At 38.2% G+C, this 19286-nt stretch overlaps 2 protein-coding genes across 10 annotated transcripts; both read right to left on the bottom strand.

The window, feature by feature from the left end:
* Window positions 1-1365: 1365 nt before the first annotated feature.
* On the bottom strand, window positions 1366-13931 carry LOC129720997 (phenoloxidase-activating factor 2-like). Of its 6 annotated transcripts, none has more exons than XM_055673010.1 (3): window positions 13813-13931; window positions 2610-2846; window positions 1366-2499 (listed from the first exon to the last, which is right to left on the bottom strand). In XM_055673010.1, exons 2-3 carry the CDS (start codon window positions 2805-2807, stop codon window positions 1453-1455), a joined length of 1245 nt encoding a protein of 414 aa, XP_055528985.1. In that variant the 5' UTR covers window positions 2808-2846; window positions 13813-13931; the 3' UTR covers window positions 1366-1452. The 6 variants fall into 6 exon arrangements, with proteins under 6 accessions (XP_055528985.1, XP_055528991.1, XP_055528987.1 ...); XM_055673016.1 differs by lacking the exon at window positions 13813-13931 and adding an exon at window positions 13494-13768; XM_055673012.1 differs by lacking the exon at window positions 13813-13931 and adding an exon at window positions 13350-13485.
* A 2622-nt stretch (window positions 13932-16553) lies between these two features.
* LOC129720995 (phenoloxidase-activating factor 2-like) lies at window positions 16554-18534 on the bottom strand. Of its 4 annotated transcripts, none has more exons than XM_055673005.1 (3): window positions 18454-18534; window positions 18171-18300; window positions 16554-17659 (listed from the first exon to the last, which is right to left on the bottom strand). In XM_055673005.1, the coding sequence occupies exons 2-3, from the start codon at window positions 18270-18272 to the stop codon at window positions 16619-16621; spliced, it is 1143 nt and encodes a 380-aa protein (XP_055528980.1). In that variant the 5' UTR covers window positions 18273-18300; window positions 18454-18534; the 3' UTR covers window positions 16554-16618. The 4 variants fall into 4 exon arrangements, with proteins under 4 accessions (XP_055528980.1, XP_055528979.1, XP_055528981.1 ...); XM_055673004.1 differs by having other exon boundaries at window positions 18404-18513; XM_055673006.1 differs by having other exon boundaries at window positions 18171-18484.
* Window positions 18535-19286: the final 752 nt, after the last annotated feature.

Below are 19286 nucleotides of genomic sequence, written 5' to 3'. Positions count from 1 at the left end.
GTACTCTAGAAAACCTCTAAGGCTATTGGTGAAATTTCTATCGTCTACTTCATGAAATATATTCGAGATTTCTATAAGGTACTATGAGATAAATCAGGGTGAAATTAATCACCATTACATCCATGCATTCTACAGAAATGTGCTTTTTTCGATATGTTCATGATGAAAAATATCCATCACAGCTAGTTTTGAAACGAAAATAACGATGTTTTAGGTTAGAAATTATTCATTCTGGTTTGCTAACTTGGCTCTCATTTGATCATCGTTATACCACGTACACACTACACAGCATATCACCTGGCGATTCGTGCTATCAAGGCCATATGACCATCCATATCACCTGCTATCCCATACAATCGATGATATAGCGGATATCATGTTCGAAAACCAATGAAAACTAGATTTGTAGCAGTTGGCAACACGGCCCAAAGACATTCACGTTGCATGCTCTTGTCATCCCGCACATTTTGACAATTGCATATGAGAGTTCGCGTTGGTGCGAGCCAACTAGCTGACATCTCTACCATAATTTCATTGCTCTTGTTTATGCTTTGACCTGTTTTTGTTTTCATCTCTTTTCAATTACTAAAGCAAATGTCAAACCATATCATTTGACTGTAGTGTGAACACCCGAGGTGATATTCGATATCATCGGGCAATATCAGGTGATATGCGGCGTAGTCTGAACAAGGCATAAGATCGATTTCAATTCAGTTTGTTGCAAAAGCTCAAAAACTAGCTCTTGAATAAAATCTTTGTGGTTTCCTACGAATTCATCAGTTTTTCTTCAATGGCATGGAATAATTATTGTTGAAAATTATATTTTTTGAGCTTTTATCAAACTCTACTCACTTCTTCAAATTTACCGTTATTAACCCTTAATCAAGATTACTTTAAGTAAATTCGATATTCTTTTTATGTTATTTCGAAATTTGATTGAATTTTGACTAAGTTAGAAGAATTTTTCGAAAATATATAATATTGCATCGGGCATGCACTTTCACAGTTTTGTGAGTCTTGCAAAAGTTGCATTTTAGGACACGTTTTAGGACAAGATCTTTTGATTAGTATTTTTATCACGAATTTTCTGGTGTTGAACTTCACCCCATTGATCAATTTCAACCCATTTCACGGTAATACTTTTGGACCATAAAAATAAACCTCGGTCTGTTGAACTGAAAACTTTCATTTGATATTGATAAATAAAATGCATATCAACGCTAAAGCTGTGATCTCCCTCAATGCAAAGAAAGCTCAGACAAAGTTGTTGAATCGAATCTGTTTAAAGGAATTTTTTTGTATTAAAACAAAAATCGTAAGTGAGAAGTACTACAGAAATTTGTTGAATATTTTGAATTTATTTAAAGTCAAACAAAGACTAGAAGTCAGTCCGTATTTATTATCGTTCACTAACTGTCAACACAACGCTTTATACAATATTGAAATATTTTTTCATGTATAAGTATAATGTTTGCTTTCCACATTGCGTTGGGTTAATTGCTGATCAATCCATTCTCTGAACATGGAAACGTTTACGTAGATTCCAGGAATTCCCTGTTTACCACAACCAATACCCCAGGCAACGATACCGGCTTGATAGTAGTTTGTAGGAACGCCAGGGATTGGGCAAACCAGCGAAGAACCTCCATCACCGCGGCAGGTGTCTACGCCCTTTTCTCCTCCTGCACAGATGAAACTTTGATGCAGGAGAAAAAATGGTCCCAATCGAGTGGTCCGCAGAGCCTTTACGCATTGATTCTGCGGCACAATCGGTAACTGAAGTTTTTTTAGAATCACTTGGTATTCTCCTTTTTTACCAAATATGTCCTTACCCCACCCCATGGCAAAACAGCTGCTTCCATCAAAGTTGAAGTTCTTTGGAGGAAGACATACAGGTTGGATGTTTTCAGTTAAATCGAATGGTTGTTCGAGTACTAAAAGTGCAATACTGTTGGATACTGTTTCCTTCTTATACTGGTCATGAGCAATAACCTCTCGCACCCGACGATCCTGATGAGGATACAACTCGTTTGTTGTCTGAGTATCCCATTCTCCAGCACGAACCAGGAGCGTGTCTTCTCGTTTGTTTACTACACAGTGGGCTACTGTTAGGACAACATTAGGGGCAATCAATGAACCGCCAAATTCATACACGATCAGGGTTTTATTAAAGAATTCATCCTCTCGCAGAACCGCCAACATCCATGGAAACTCTCCGTACTCAGATTCACCATTCTCGTGACCGGCTATTCTAAATCCTGAACCGTCAGCATTGCGTCCACCACACGTATATTTGTTTGCGGTAGGAGGGGACTTTGTAGCCGTTGATGGGGCTTTATCCAGTACTTTTTCTTTTTCACAGCACACCTCCATGTAGTTAGGGCATTCTCTTACAACCGTGGGGTGCCCTCCCATGCGGATATCTATGAGACCAGTTCCGTTGGTAATAATCTTGTTTCCCTTACACAGGTAATACGGAACGCATGTTCCGTTGCATGTCTGAAAAGATGAGAAGAAAAGAACGATTGTTTAAAATGTATTCCAAAACGATCACTGCATATTCAGTCCAACATGCTAATACTGTGAAAACACGTAAACCTAATACTCACATTTACGGGTGGTGTCACTTTAGGTACATAAGCCACCGGAGTTGGCAAAATAGTAGGATCAGTAGTTATCGCTGCGGCTTCGAAATCGTTTTTGGTGTTAAACTCATGTTCATCAAGGGCATCCAAATCATTTTGAGCTCGTGAAAAAACCGTTAAAACTACCACCAGACTGTCTATAAAAAGAAATTTGTACCGCATGTTTCCGATTGCTAGTAATCAATTGTCAGACTCCTAACTCTAGAATGATAAGTACAATTTCATGGAAATTAGTTTATGATTATTTCGATTTAAATGGAACATTGTATTTGCTCTCGACTAGAACATGGGTTCCCAGACGTTTTGCTCTGCGGAGCAATTTTTTTACTCTAGAAAAATAGTCTGCGTCAATTTGGTTCCTTGCTTTTAGCGATTTCACCCTCTTCTTTTTCAAATAGTGCGAATCCGTTCTCGTGTTTTAGAATAAGCCGGAGTAAGATCATCTCTACAGGGTTAACCCCAATATATTTGGCGGAGCACCTGCATTTTTTAATCAATGAGCAACATCTTTTTGTTACTGGAATATGTTCCACCTGTATCTTCGAAACCGTAACTTCACGGCCTTTTAATTTAACCACCAGTAACACCCTGAAGTCTCGGAGCGCTACCTTCATGACCGCTCCCGGTTTGCTGCCCACCATGCGTTCCAATACTTCCTGGTGATTGTTTATCTATGTTACCAGTGGATAAGTGGGTATTTTTCATGCGAATGATGACGATCTGTGAAGGCACATGGCGTGCTGTAAATCCTCCGAAAAACACCGAAGTGAAGGCATATTTTTGAGAGTGAGCCCTGGCAACTATTTGCCTCAAAATCAGAAGGCCAAAGACGGCGTCTGAAGCTTGAAGAGCTTGAAAACAGCATTACAGAAATGCGGCAGATACCATAAAATTGGATTTTTTACGAAAGTTGAACTTGAGAAACCTCTTTGCCAAGCTATGTTTCATGTGCAGAAGGTAAACATCGAAAACTTTTGTTTAGGCCTATAAAAAGTACGAGCTGAAGAAGTTCTAAAATTACTTCACTCGAACCTGTGCGCGCCAATAAAGAAAAACGTGGTTGGATAGCGGCAAATATTGGATCACGATATTGGCGAAGAAAAGCTAACCATCGTTGCAATTTACGTCGATAATTTCCTGATTCTTTCGAGCGAATCGAGCAGCAGTTATGTGCGGACTTTAGGATGAATGACCAGGGACCAATCAAGACTGGTGCTTGGACTAAGAGTGGCCATATCCAGGGATCCTATGATGATCGACCAAGAACAGTACATCAACGAATTACTAGTAACACTCAACTTGATTTATTGTAACGCTGCTCCGACTTCCTTGGATGTGAAGCAGCGTTTAACCAAGAAAATTCGTCACGCAGTGTACTTGACCGGGCATCAGTCATGCGGCGAGCATTATTACCAGCTCCTGTCTTGGACTGCTGTCATAAGGCTCTACGGTTGCACTTTTGACCACCGAAGCGGATTACATGGCCTTAGCAACAGCAACTCAAGAGATTATGCGGTGGAGAGGATGCTTGCTACACGAAACGAATCAAGAACTGATACTATTGGAAGCAGGCTGAGTGGCGTACCTTCTTTCCAACCGACGTACCTTCTTGCCAAATCTATACACTGGGGTCTTTTTTACGCGGGTTATTTTCATGCGGTTTTTTTATACGCGACTTTTTCTACCGATTTTTTACAATAATAATTTTACAATTTTCACACGGTTTTTCGAAATAACGCGGATTATTTTTACGCGATTTGGAAGATTATTTTTACGCGGTATTAAATAAGTTTAGTTTAAGTAAATCCAATCAAGTAAAAAATCAATCCTATGGTTCATGACAATAAGATATTCTGTTTTATTAATCTAAATAATGCATATTTTTAATATATTTGAGATTTTAAATTACGCGGTTTTTTATACGCGGATTTTTTCAACGCGGTACAATCAGCCGCGTAAAAAAGACCCCAGTGAAGCTGGTCCGATCCGAAACTAAGATAGGACAGTCCATATGAGTCGGCCCGTTTTAACTATAATGTGATGCCAACTATCTGATAACCCTGTGCTCAATTCATGACAGGGCTCAAGAATAAGCCAGTGTTAAATTCACGAAGTCAAGAGTTGAATGGGCAGTGGATTTCTTAAAGCCCTTTAAATCGCCAGAGCCAGATGGGATTTATCCAGTGCTTTTACAAAAAAGCAGGGATATTATAGTCCTCTCTCTGGTGGAGATGTTCAGGGCTAGCATGATACTAAGCTACATTCCTAGTAAATGGCGAGAAGTCCGCGTCATAATTATTCCTAAGGCTGGAAAACGTGACAGGACAAGTCCCAAAACATATATACTAATCAGTCTAACTTCTGTCATTATGAAAATGGTGGAAAAAATCATCAATCTATATATCATTCTCATCTGCATTTGAACAGTAGACCATTGAACAAATTCCAGTTTGCCTACCAAACTAGTAAATCAACCGAAACAGCACATCACACGTTGAGCATGAGCATGAGCATGATTGACCGCCCGCGGTTGCTACTCCGTTATTGCCAGATCAGCTGTAGTTACACAGAGAACGAACAGATTATGTTTGGGAGTAACATTCATCCTCAATGTGTAAAAACTAATGACCTTAATCTATTTATTAGGCAATACCAGCGCCGGCCGCATTCGGATGCAGGTCAATGAAGGAGTTTGTATAGGAATATGTTGACGTGATACTCGCTTTATCGGAAGCCGAGAACACCTCTGCACTTCCACGTGAAATCACTGGGATGTTGGAGGAAGGGCAAGGTATGCAGCAGGGTTCGTTTTGGTAAACGATTACTGATTTCGGATGTCAGGTATTACAAACAAATATGTATGAACAAATATTGAGCTCACGAGTTCATTATATCTGCCGCGAAAGCCTTTACGTGATCCAAACTCATCCTATTTGATCATTCGCAACAATAGAGCGCACGCGAGAATATCGGGACTATGGCCTCCTGTATAGTTTTTTTTCTTAGCCTATATAATTTGTCCCTGTTTGATTTTTTTTTTCTTTTAACTTTTATTATATGTTTCTTCCGTTTCTGCTATCTTTTCTTGATTTCGTTTTGCTTCTGTTATATATTTTCTTATTTTTTTTTCTATTTAAATGTTGAATAGATAAAAAACAGCAAAAGGAGGAGACTTCTATGTTTATTATCATATTTTTGTATTCATTCTATTTCCCATTTTTCGTTTTCCGTTATTTTTTCATTTTTTTTTTTAAATTTTGCTTTTATTTTTATAATCCATTTGATTCAAAGTTTCTGAATGTCCTGTTTCCTATCCTTTATCTTGTGTTTATTTTACTGTTGTATCTTCCCTAAATATTGTCATTTCTTGTCATTTTTCGTTTGTTTTGTTCCTATTATTTCTTCTTCATTTTTTCAAGATTTCACTCACATTTTTCATTTCTTTTTCTCATTTCCATTTAATTTTGCTCTGTGTGTTCTCTTCTTTGTTTCGTGCTTATGTAAGTTTTATTGTTTTTTAATAATTTTTATTTCTTTCATTGTTTTCCCCAGCTGTTTCGCTATCCAACAATTCTTACCTTTCTTCATCATTCTTAATTCATTTTATTTTCAAGATTTATTTCTTTCATTGGTTTTTTCTCTAATTTCATTAATTTCCTCTGTTTTCTTGGTTATATTTTGTTGTTATTTTGAGAGAAAAGCGGAATTCAAACCAATCTTGCGTTCGCTGTCTTTTCCTGTATTTCAAAACTGTTTTTAATTTCAGTTTATCCTTACCATTTCACTTCAAATCTGTTTGTTTATTAACATTTTTTTTCGGGTTATTTAATTTTTATCGCTGATATTTCATTCTTACTTGTCTGTTTGCTTTTCAATTTTTGTTATGTTTTCTCTCTTGAATAAACATTTCAACTTCTAATTTTATTCGTATGTTCCAGTTTTACTCCTATTAATAGCACGTTACTTTTTTCTACGATTTTCACCATGATTAACAATGTGACATTCCTTATACATTTAGAGCTTTCTGTTGAATGCGAATGCGGATTATTCTTCCACGTTATTTTTTTCTGGTTTATTTTGAAAATTTTTCTTGACTTATTTTAATTGTTATCGCTGTTATTTCATTCTTACTTTTTCGTGGACTTTCATATTTTTGCTTCTTTTTCTTAACTTCTTCATTGAATGGTTCATTTTTTCTGTCATTTTATTCTTACTTTAATTTCTCTTTTGTGTTTACCTCATGTTTAGTTTTTCCTCCTGTCCTATGACATTTCGTGCCTTTTGAAGAAACAGCACTTCACACGTTGGTTTCAAAACTAGAGAAGTCTTTTTACGCTAAGGAAATCTCACTGACAGCTTTTCTTGATATTGAGGGACCATTTGACAACGCTTCCCATGAATCTATAAAGAAGGCTATGTTAAAACAAGGGTTCGACATGTGCATCTCGAACTGGATACTTGCTATGTTAGATACTCGGTTAATCACAGCCAATTTAGGAAGATCAACTTTATCGACGAAACCAACAAGAGGTTGCCAGCAAGGATGGGTTTTATCTCCTTTATTGTGGTCTCTTGTAGTCGATGATCTTTTTAACAACTTTACAGACCTAGGATACGAAGTAATCGGGTTCGCTGATTACATTACTTTTTTAGTTAGAGGTATATGCGGGACTACTATTATTAATAGAATGCAATCTGCCCTGAACTACACACTCAAATGGTGCAAGCTGGAAGAACTAAACGCCAATTCTTCTAAAACAGTCAATTTCCCATTTACAAGAAGGGGAAAATATAATATTGCAACTCTTTAGTTGAGAGATACACAGTTGGTGCTATCCAAGCGAACTAAGTACCTAGATGTAATGCTCGATCATAAGCTTAACTGGAACGACCATCTAGAGTATGCAATCTCGAAGCAAACAACGTCCAAAGCCTTAGAAGCTCTTTTATATCTTCTACCCTTCCATCAATATGTACAACTTCAAGCGGAAAAAGGTGCTCTTAGGCTCAAACGTGTTAAAACTTTTCAGGAAGGTGATCTAAAGGGACATTCACGAATCCTCAAAAATTTACAACTGAACACCTTAGTAACCATGAATGAAGACTGGTTGGACTCTAGGACTAACTTCAGTGTTCCTTTCTATGTGATTGAATCTAATCGCTGCGAATGGGAAAAGAAGGTCCTAAAGTTCGTCCAGGATCAGTCATATTTTATAGAGATGGCTCTAAAATGGGCGAGTTTCCAGGTGCTGGGCTCACTGGGCCAGGAATCAATGTATCAATTCCAATGGGACAGTGGCGCACAGTTTTTCAAGCTGAAATAAATGCTATTTTAACATGCACAAATATTTGCTCAGCTATGAAATACAAGTATGCCATGCCAATATCTGTATTTTCTCAGATAGTCAAGTAGCCCTCAATGCAATAAAAGCATACACATGTCAGTCGAAGTTGATATGGGATTGTATTAAATCCCTACGACAACTAACTGCAACAAACGTTGTTAATCTATACTGTGTGCCTGGTCAATGTGGTGTAGAAGGAAATGAAAAAGCCGATCTCTTAGCAAGAATTGGGTCTTCAACTGCATTCATCGGGCCGGAGCCATTCTGTGGGGAATCTTTATTCTGTTTGAAATCTGAGCTCAGAGGCTGGGAATCATTGATGATTGATGCCAACTGGAGGGCTTACAAAGCAAGACAAAATAAACTATTCATCACACCATGTAATAGAATCACACAGAACCTACTCAGTATGAATAAAGCTAATCTGAGTACGTTAACTGGCTTACTGACTGGACACTGTCCGAGTGGGTATCACCTTAAAAAATGGGTAAATTGACAGATGACATATGTCGATTCTGTAATTCTGAAGTTGAGACCTCGGAACACTTACTATCACTGATACCCATTAGAGTGGGGAAAAGTGATCGATTTTCCAGAACCAAGTTTTTTTGGTTCCTTTTGGAGCCCCACACAACCCTAAACTTACCGGAAGTCGATTGGTTTCGTCTCCACTTGGCGCATTGCATTTCAAATTTGTATGAGAATTTATATGGGAAACCCCACTCCCTCAATAATGCTCTAATAGTGCACTACATTATGTTAAAGTATAGTATTTTAGATGCCTAACAACTGAGTTTGTCACACAATAGCGAGTGGAGTACAGCTGGGGTTTCTGGCAGCACGGCCATTGGTAGGCGCGTTAAAAATTACTCCGTGATATTTTCGTGTAATTCGAGTGTATTCTGCTGGATTTATGGAAATAGAGTCTGCAGTTTAAATTGACATTACAGTTCAAGTTTGTATTGTGTGAAGTTGGCATGAAAAAAGAACGATATCATGTGAAAATCGTCCGGCAAAATGTGTTTAATTTTTCTGTTTTTTTTGTGAGCCAACATCCAACGAAGAAAAAAATGTCAAAGTGTTACGTCATACAGTGGCAAGTGCTATAGTAAATGTTGAACGAAGGCGAGAGGAAAAGGGTCAAAGAACCTATATAAAGCTAAGTATGCTGATTTTATTCGTTCGATTATTGCTTCATATAACTAGCGCCAGTTAGAGTAAATTGTTTCAATAAGAAAGCGCTAGAAAGATAATTTTTATTGGAAAATTTTGCTGTGACGCATTGTCTGTCTGTAGGGATGTGCAAGTTGTTACGTGTTAATCGATATTTCTTCTATATATACACAGAAAAAAAAAAATTTAATTTTAAAAGTTAAATAAATCTACAAGCAGTAAGTGTTATGTTTAGTTTTTGCGTTTCATGCGTCTCGTGGAGCAGTGCACTGACGTCGGCAGGGATACTTTAAACACCCTGCCTGCGTTGTCAATTAGCCGTTTTGAAAATAATTGATCTATTTATTTGTTTATTTTCTTGGTAGATGTCAATCTGGGTGCATTGCTTACAATATGTCGAGATTTATTTTAGCGTGGTTTTGTGGAGTCGTTTCATTTGCTAAAGCTCTGCTTGAATAATCAGAATTGCCCCAATAGGTGAGAGCTTTAAACCTTGTACACGCTGGCTCTCACAACACGGAACTGGTAGCATTAGAATATAATTCATAAACTTATCGCGGCCTGACCGAACGGTTACAAACATTTGGCCCAGTTTTATACCCTTGTTTGATGATTTTTCTAGCTTTTGAACAAATATTGAAACACATAGACAATTTTTATTAATTATGTGAAAATTTTGTTGGTTCAGCAACTAAATTTCGATTGCGATTTCTTTGGCATTTTATCAATCAACTTAGAATTCAGTCTTGTTCGATATGCATATTGCATTTTTTTAAATTTTTGAGCTATGAGTGCATGAAACTTTGCCAGTTTTTATACTCAGTAGATATCTTAACTTAAATACAAAACAAAAGATTATCGGGGCGAAGCACCGTGTCCTCTTGCGTATGCGTCGGTGAGAGGGAATAAAGCGGTCCTACATAATGCTCCGGTGTAAACGTGAAGCGGCCTTGGTGAGCTTTGCTCATCTAAGGATTATCGGTGTATTGTGATTTCCGGGATGTACCAAATCATTATTTCGGAGACTGTACGCCCGTCGGTTCTTTTTTAGCACGTTACGATTCAGAATAGGTTTCGTTCGTTCGATAAATATTGTAATTATTCACGACAAAGACAAACCCTGCATGGATGCCAAATCTACTCCTGTTTTGCCGGTTCCCTTATTTTCCTTTTTTTTTAATAAAGCGGGTGTTTTGGCTTTTTCGTCATACAAGTGGTCGGCACGCTCTTATTTGTTTTCGGAGAAGGCAGTTCAGTTTCGTGTGCGGTATTTTGACTGCGCTCAGTGTGACTATCTCAATACAGCGCTCTATCGGTTATTTGAGCTGGGACCAGTAGTTTGCGTAGTTTGCGTTCAGCGTGCGGTTGTTGCGTTTTACGAAATCCATTCGTTTCTAGGTAAATTTGAATTAAGTTCACGGCATTAAACGCAAAGTTTAGATACGCAAGAAGATTACTGGATCGTGGCGCGGTCCTATTTATATCGTCTCCTGGTGGCCGGCTGCCCAGAGACCGAGAAGTAACCATATCGTGCGCGAATTTGTGTAGAGAAGATCGCACCATCAACCTCGATGGATCCAGATCAATTCCTTTCCACTAACACTAATTCCTTCCTTTGATACTTGTGGATGATGCAGAGGATTCCTCGGTCTCTAGTAGCAACAAGTATTAAACTAACACTCCCGATATCCCTTCCTCTATTGATCTGCATTGGGCGTGGCCAGCTTCGTTATTGACCAGTGAAAAGAAAGATCACCAGAAATTGTACACTGAGAATGGCTTGCTACTCCTAGGCACCATTTTGACGGTTCTTTGTGCAATTTCAGCTGATTCTGGTCAATCGCGGGCAACACACGGGCGATCAAATATGCTATGCTATGCTATGCTATGCTAGTATTTTAGATGCCTAACAACTTTCCAGAAGACACTGAAGAGCTAGGATGTCCCTAAAAGAGCTATAGCTGTTCAAAGTTGGGTATGTCGATTTAAATGCAGAAAATCTTGTTTTCTGCCAACATTACCAATGTACCGGTGTCAGTAGGATTCCCATCAGAAGTAACCTGTCATAACGAGTTTATACACTCAGCTGAATCAAGCAAACAAAAAAACCTATGAAACACGTTGTAGATTCTATCTACGCCTAGAATATTGACCATTCTAGGCGTAGATAGAATCTACAACGTGTTTCATAGGTTACTTCTGATGGAAATCTGATTGACGCCGGAACACTGGCAGTGTTGGCAAAAAAAAAATGATTTGCAACATAAATTTCGACATAATCAACTTTGAGCAGCTCTAGTATTTTTTTTGGGACACTCTAGCTCTTTGGTGTCTTCGGCCAAGTTGTTAGGCATCAAAAAACCCACCTTTTGAAGTCATCAAACCTATGGGCCATTTTGAGCTCTTTAGAATGGAAAATGCAAAAAAGTTGGTTATTCCATACAAATCGCCATATAAATTTGAAATGAAATGCACCAAGCGAAGACAAAACCAATCGCCTTCCGATAAATTTAGGTTTGTTTAGAGCCCCGAATATAACAAAAAACCTTGGTTCTGGCTTTCTGCTATCAAGTATCGTTTTTCCCATATAACGATTCCCCACCCTAATACCCATAGTGATGAAACGAACTGACAGTGCATATATAGTAACACGGAGTATACCACAATATATCTAACTAATGGTAGCAGTGCTCATTAGAGATGGTCGGGTTCCGGGTTTCCAAACCCGAAACCCGAACCCGACCCGTACCCGACGGGTTCGGGTCGGGTTCGGGTTTGAAAATTTTCAAGTGTCGGGTACGGGTCGGGTTCGGGTTTTGTGAAAAAAATATTTTCGTGTTCGGGTCGGGTTCGGGTTTGAAAATTTCGGGTTCAGGTGGGGTTTGGGTATGAAAACCCGAAACCCGACTATAAAATCTATGGAATCTCGGGTTCGGGTCGGGTTCGGGTTTCACAATTTCGGGTTCGGGTCGGGTTCGGGTTTGAATAAAATAAAATTTTCGGGTTCGGGTTTGAACGAATAAAAAAGTTTCGGGTTCGGGTTTTGACCGAAAAAAAAATTCGGGTTCGGGTCGGGTACGGGTTTGAAAAACATCAAACCCGACCATCTCTAGTGCTCATTGGCTCCTACAAGAAAAAGAAACCAAACCTTGAACAAAATTATCATATCATAGAATTTTAATTTTTCAATGACACTCTTCTTTCTGCATTCCGAGCTATTTTATGAATGCCTCCAGTATTTAAAACATTCAGCTCTCAACGTTGCATGCTATTTCTAGTTTCCACAGGCTGTACCCCGATATAGTAAAACAAAACGTGGTCCAATGTCAACCCATTCGAACCTATTATAAGAAACCTCCCATTCGGAATTATTATGCCACTGGCGTCGAAAACAAGTCATCGTAATTCAACGTAGATCCTGCGGCTGGTAAAATCACTACACCATTGCACAAACTTACTTATTCACTTTTTTCTTCACGGGTGAACAATCGGACAGTGGAACCCACTAGAATAGAAGCGCGCAAGTTGCGTTGTTCGTGGCTCCCACGCGATTTAAATAAAATGTTGCACGCATAAAATCATCCAAATCAGAAGAGATACCTGTGTCCGTCTTCCTGTCGAAATATGATCGGTCAAGCTACAGGCGATGTATTGCATCCTTACACCGGAGCTAATAAATCCCTGCTTTAATCTATAGGCAACAAAGTTTCCTAGCAACATTTCAAAGTTCTATCTACACGAAATAAAAGTAACACATTATTATTCGATTTTGTATTTTCCCATACACTTTTGATAATGAAAATAAATTTGAATGAGATATGATAACCAACCTTAACATGACGTTGTTCTGAAACAGATTTAACGAATATATGATATAACTTCTGTTATTTTAATACCTGATGCTATCAAATTGTAAACACAACATGAAAGATTTGTCTCATAACAAACAAACGGATTCTGTTACATTTTCGTTTTGTTTTTCTGATCGGGATGTGCTAGAAAACCAATAAACTGTTATCTTTACAAGTGGAATTTCCCACGAGATTAAAAATTCCGCCTTGGACGGAAGATTAAACTTTCCCGTTTTTGCTGCCACCACAACCATGGAAAATAATCACTAATTAAAAGCAATAGCCGTTTACGTAACTTCTGTTTTGCTGAAAAATTTATGTGAAACATGTTTTACCGATTTACGAAAGAGCACAGTCAAAATCAAAGGTCATTGGTTAAACAGATTCATTTTCAAAGAGTGTAACTTAAGTTGACGTTATATGAAATAATCACAAGAGATAGAACGGTTTTAGAAATACTACTGTAGCGGGAATATTACGTGAGTGACGAACAATCCCATTAAAATGCAGCTGTCAAAGATTATATTGCAATCAGTGCTGATAAAATCATTTTCCCCAGCGAAATTCTTCGAAAATTACAGCCAATCATTTTCAATTTTCACTTCCAATGATCGCAGCACTCTTTCAGATTCACTAGATTTTCGTCCTAGTAACGTGCTGTTATACTCAGATGAAATTGATCGCGCGCATCGTTCACGGTTACGGAATAAAATTTGACGACAAATCCAACCAAATGATCTTAACTTCAAAGCGAAAAAGGAAAAAACAAACAGTCCACTCAACCAAAATAAACCTCACCGAAACACTTTTTCACTGGCACTGACCGATGCCTTGACAATCTTAGTTAACTGATAAACTGATTTTGTTGTCTTGCTTTCATCGCATGAAATATAATGAGGTGTTTCGACAGTGCACTTCCATGCAAAAAGCGGGAAGGGAGAACTCTGAAAGGGTTGTAAAAAAATAACGTTTATGGATGCTTTTTTTCATTTTCACTCAAGAGTGTCAACAAATATCAACCCTGTGCAATCATTCAATATTTTCATTCCCGGTACTTTTTCAGATTAGTTATCATATACATTTCAGTATATGTATATACATTTCAGTATTTCTTGAACTTGTTAACAAAAGCTTTCTTGTAAAGAGCATAAAATGCTAGACATACAAACTGCCACATAATTCTAAGATATGGCATTAGTATTCACTAATGTTAACCATTTTTGTCAATCTTGATCCTTCAAATGACGCTTGTCCAAACTTCAGCCATTTATAGGGTTTGCAATATTCCCGGGAATCGATTTCCCGGGAAACGGGAATGAAAAATCGCATTTCCCGGGAATTCCCGGGAACCGGGAACGGACAATTTTTTTAGCAAAATGTGATTTTAAATGAAGTTTATTTGTCAAAGATAAAAAAAATGTTTAAAATTTCATTCTCAATTCGCATGAAAAACAAAAAACAAATAAACCTATTCAATTTAACATCAAAAATCCGTGATAGATCTTGTAGCATATAATTGCAGAAGAGGAGAATTAAGGGCCTTCATGTCGTGAAACAATCGCTTCAGATCCGCTGACAATTTTCCGTTAAACTCAAAAATGTTATTTCCTTCTGTAAAACTTTGCTCAAGTCTGCTGAATCACCGCTGATGTTCGATTTCTGGAATACTTTCAAATCACCGATTACAGCTTTTGCTACACTTAAACTTACAACTGAATGTGAGGCAGGCATTGGACGCGGAAAATATTTGCTATATTCGGTACGGATTTTTTGGGCAAAATATGTTTTACACTACAGTAAATATTTACTGTTTACTTAAGCGGTAGCAAACTTATTCGCTATTTTTTTTTTAATTAAAAAAAACTTGCTATGCCATTGTGATATTTTTAAATAAACTGCATCGCAAATCTAGTTTTCTAGTTTCATTGAATTATTTATTTTAGGTCGCACTAGTTTAACGTATTTAATTTTATTGCAATATTGCATAAGAAACTATAGTGAATCTTACAAAAATTTTCACGGAACTCGGGAATCCCGGGAATCAATATTTCTGTTCCCGGGATCCGGGAATCCCGGGAAAAGCTATTTCCCGGGAAATCGTTCCCGGGATTGCAAACCCTAGCAATTTATGTTTACACAATTACTAGTTAAAGCACTGAGAAGCGACTAATCTCCGAGTTTTTTTATTATGGAAAAATCTGAGTTTCGAATTTAGATCAAACACTACTATCTATGCAAGAAAACGATATCCAAGACCAAGGCCAAGTTGGATAAGTATCACCGTCGATTGGAAAGATTCGTAAGTGGTTTACTGAGTTTCGTTGTGGCCGTACGAGCACAGTTGAAGCTGAACAATCTGAGCGTCCAAAGAGAGGTCACTACACCAGAAAAAATCCATGATATGATGTTGTATGAAGTAAAACTGAATGTGGTAGCTAATGCTGCAGACATGTCATTGGAACACGTGGGCAATATCGTGCATTCAGTTTTAGGCATGAAGAAGCTCTGCGCGTCCATGTGCCAAAAACGAATTCGTGTGACGACTTCCCAACAGAATTTGTCATTATTTTCGCGTAAGCCGACCGAGTTTTTGCGCCGATTCATAACCATGGATGCAACCTGGATTCATTACTGCACTCTTACGTCAACGCAACAGGCAAAAAGTGGGTTTTACCAGACCAACGTGCTCTGAAGCGTCCAACAACGCAACAATGGGCCGGAAACGTAATGGCCTCCGTATTTTGGAATGCACATGGCATAGTATTCGTGGACAATCTAGAAAAAGGTAGAACAATAACCGAAGCATACTACTCATGATTGTTGGACCAATTGAAAATTCACCATACCTGGCCCCCAGCAACTATTAATTGTTCCCTAACCAGAAGAGATGACTCACGTTTTTACTCAAATCGAGTTTTCGGAAGGTGTCAGGAAATTAGAAAATCGTTGGACTCACTATGTTGAAAAATAAAACCGATTTTGGCCAAAACAACGTCTCCGTGTTTGATTTTTTAGGTACTTATCAGAGTACTTAGTACTTAATCTGGTCAAAATATCGTAGAAAATTTATTATTTAGAAAAAAGCATTATCCAATGAGCTATACGTGACAACCAGATATCTTATCGCCTGAGCATCCATCACTTCCTAGATCTTGCTTCACTAGGTTCCAACCAGAACACGTCGGCGTATTTCTCTGCTGCAGTTGTGGTTTGACCTTAGCGATAATCCATGGTACACAAAATCGTTACGCTCTGCCCTAGTCGCTACCAGTCGATCACCACAAGTTCATCCGTCAAGATTCCGGAAAATATAAATCTTCGTCTTTTAGAATTCATATTAGACCGGATTTAAAAGAAGCTATACGGACCGGGTATTGCTTTCGGGGTTCGGCAAAGTCTGGTAAAAAAAGAAAAACTGAAAGTGATTCAAAACACAATCAGCACATTTACATTGAAAGTTCTTCCACAGATTAACAGACGTAACACCTAGCTCCATCGCCACATAAAACGATTCTTTCAAATTTTCATAAACAGGACAATTCGTATTTATTATCGTTCACTGAACTTCATCACAACGCTACTTCATCAATAAAGATGTTTATTATTATGTATAAGTATAATGTTTGCTTTCAACATGGAATTGGGACAATTGCTGGTCAATCCAGTCTCTGAACATGGCAACGTTTGCGTAGACTCCAGGAATTCCTTGTTCACCACAACCAATACCCCAGGAAACGATACCGGCTTGATAGTAGTTTGTTGGTACGTCAGGGATTGGGCAAACCAGTGGAGAACCCCCATCACCACGACAGGTGTCTTCGTCCTTGTTTCCTCCTGCGCAAATGAAGCTTCTATGCAAACGGAAACTATTTCCCAATCGAGTCGTTCGCATAGCCTTGTCACATCTATTATGCGGTACAATCGGTAACTGAACTTTTTTCAGAATTACTTGATATTTTCCTTCTTTGCCAAAATGATTCTTACCCCATCCCGAGGCAAAACAGCTACTTCCATCAAAGTTGAAGTTCTTGGGTGGAAGGCACACGGGTTGGATGTTCTCAGCTAATTCGAATGGTTGATCGAGAATTAAAAGAGCAACATCATTAGCTAGTGTGCCCTTCTGAAACTGGCTATGAGTGATAACTTCTCGCACCCGACGATCTTGATGAGGATGCAACTCGTGTGTTATCTGTGTATCCCACTCTCCACCACGCACCAGAAGCGTTCCCTTCGGTTGGTTCTTAACACAGTGGGCTGCCGTCAGGACAACATTTGGAGCAATTAACGACCCGCCACATTCGAACACGGTCAGAACAGATTCCAGGACTTCACCTTCTCGCAGTATCGCCAACATCCATGGAAACTCTCCGTACTCAGATTCACCATTATTATTACCGGTTATTCTGAATCCTAAACCGTCAGCATTGCGTGCACCGCAAGTGTACTCGATTGCCTGACGAGGAGGCTTGGTAGCCGTTGCTGGTGTTTCATCCAGTACGCTTTCCTTTTCACAGCACACCTCCAAGTAGCTAGGGCATTCACTCGTGAAGTCTTCTCCCACGCGGATGTCAATGATACCAGTACCGTCGGTAATGATCTTGTTTCCTTCGCACAGGTAATACGTAACGCATGTTCCGTTGCATGCCTGGATAGATGTGAAGAAAAAAAAACGATTGTTGTTAAAAAAACGATCGCTGTACTTTCAGTCTTGCTCATCAATACTGCTGAAAAAAAAGGTATCTCATCGGCTGTCATTTTCTCGAACATTTGGATCTTGCAAGGAGAAACTACTTCGTTATATGTTATTGAACAATCGAAATTGATAAGTTATCTGCCTTATCTGCTGTTTCTGGCAGCACGACGCGCAGAAACTGTCATTTGAATTCAAAGAGAGAAAGCTCGTTAGCGCCACCACCGTATCGGCAATATTCCGCGTATCTGAAACTCATTCGAATTAACTGTTATTTTGATCCACGATAAATTTCGTGGTACGTATGTGCTTGAGCGTTCATTAAAAATAAATGCGAGCTCGGGTCGGGTACGGATCTGAACAATCAGTAGCAGCTTTGAATCGATGCGTGACCAACAATAAAAATTTACAATTTTGACAGTAAAAATAAGTGTATCAATGCGAAAAGAAAAAAACCAATACTCACATATATGGGTGGTGTTGCTAGGTTGTCTAAATCATCTTTCGCTCGAGAAGAAACCGTCAAAACTACCAACAGAGTGATCACAGAAAGAAATTTGTGCATCATAGTTTCGATTGCTCCTCAACTCCTCAATCTAGAAATATTTGTGAAATTCCAAGAAAAACAGTTGAATGATAAAACAAGAAGCTGTGCAGCAGCAAAAATGTATCCTGTTCAAACGCATGTATTCTCATTACATTGAATGTATTTGGAACTGTAATGTTTTGATCGATTATTTTCCCCATACTTTTGACACGATGAGTGGTATATTGGTAAAGTTTTTGCGATAGTAAACTTCCGAACAGCCGAATTGAAATACAACTAATTCATTCTATTACGAACAGCGTTGCCAGGTCATTTTTTCAAAAATCTGGAAAAGGCAAAATAAAAATCTGGAAAAAATCTGGCAGTCATTTCGTGGGGTGAAAGGTTAATTTTTCGAATAAAAGTCTTGGGGTACGCAAAATTTGAGGTGACAAAATTGCAAAATTTCGCGCCAAAATTGAAGTGATTTTTTTGAACGTTCCATACCGTTGATGCCAGACTGATTATTTTTAACAACTTCTGCAGGTCAATGAAAATAAAACAAATTAAAATTGCAATATATAGGCGAATAACACTCAATTCTTATTTATTATTTTATGTTCAATAAAGCATACTTCTACTATCAAATTTTTTCTTCCTAATTTTCCCAAATACCCAAATTTTTTCTTTCTAAGTTTCTTGGACTTCAACCGAAATAGTAATAAACGATTAATCAATGCATTTTTAAAGTTATAACAGTGAAATACATTACTTGGTAATATCATGTACCTTGCATACTTTTGCATCATTATTAATGAACAATTATAATAGCTAAATTATGACTCTCCAGCATCACTGCTTTACAGTGAAAAGTAACCTCGTTGTATTTTCTACGTGACGATTGCGTTATCGAATTCAGCCAATCAGCAGACGGTTCAAATTGGTTGAATGTAACGGTGACCAGCTGTCACGTCTTGTCTTAGGTTTCTATAACTGAGAACAGGCTTTCTTAGTGTTCGCATACTGTAACTGCAACTCATACACACATCAGTTATG

This window comes from Wyeomyia smithii, chromosome 2 (genome assembly GCF_029784165.1).
Source record: "Wyeomyia smithii strain HCP4-BCI-WySm-NY-G18 chromosome 2, ASM2978416v1, whole genome shotgun sequence".
In the NCBI taxonomy this organism is placed as follows: domain Eukaryota; kingdom Metazoa; phylum Arthropoda; class Insecta; order Diptera; family Culicidae; genus Wyeomyia; species Wyeomyia smithii.
This window is presented reverse-complemented; position numbering and strand designations above follow the sequence as displayed.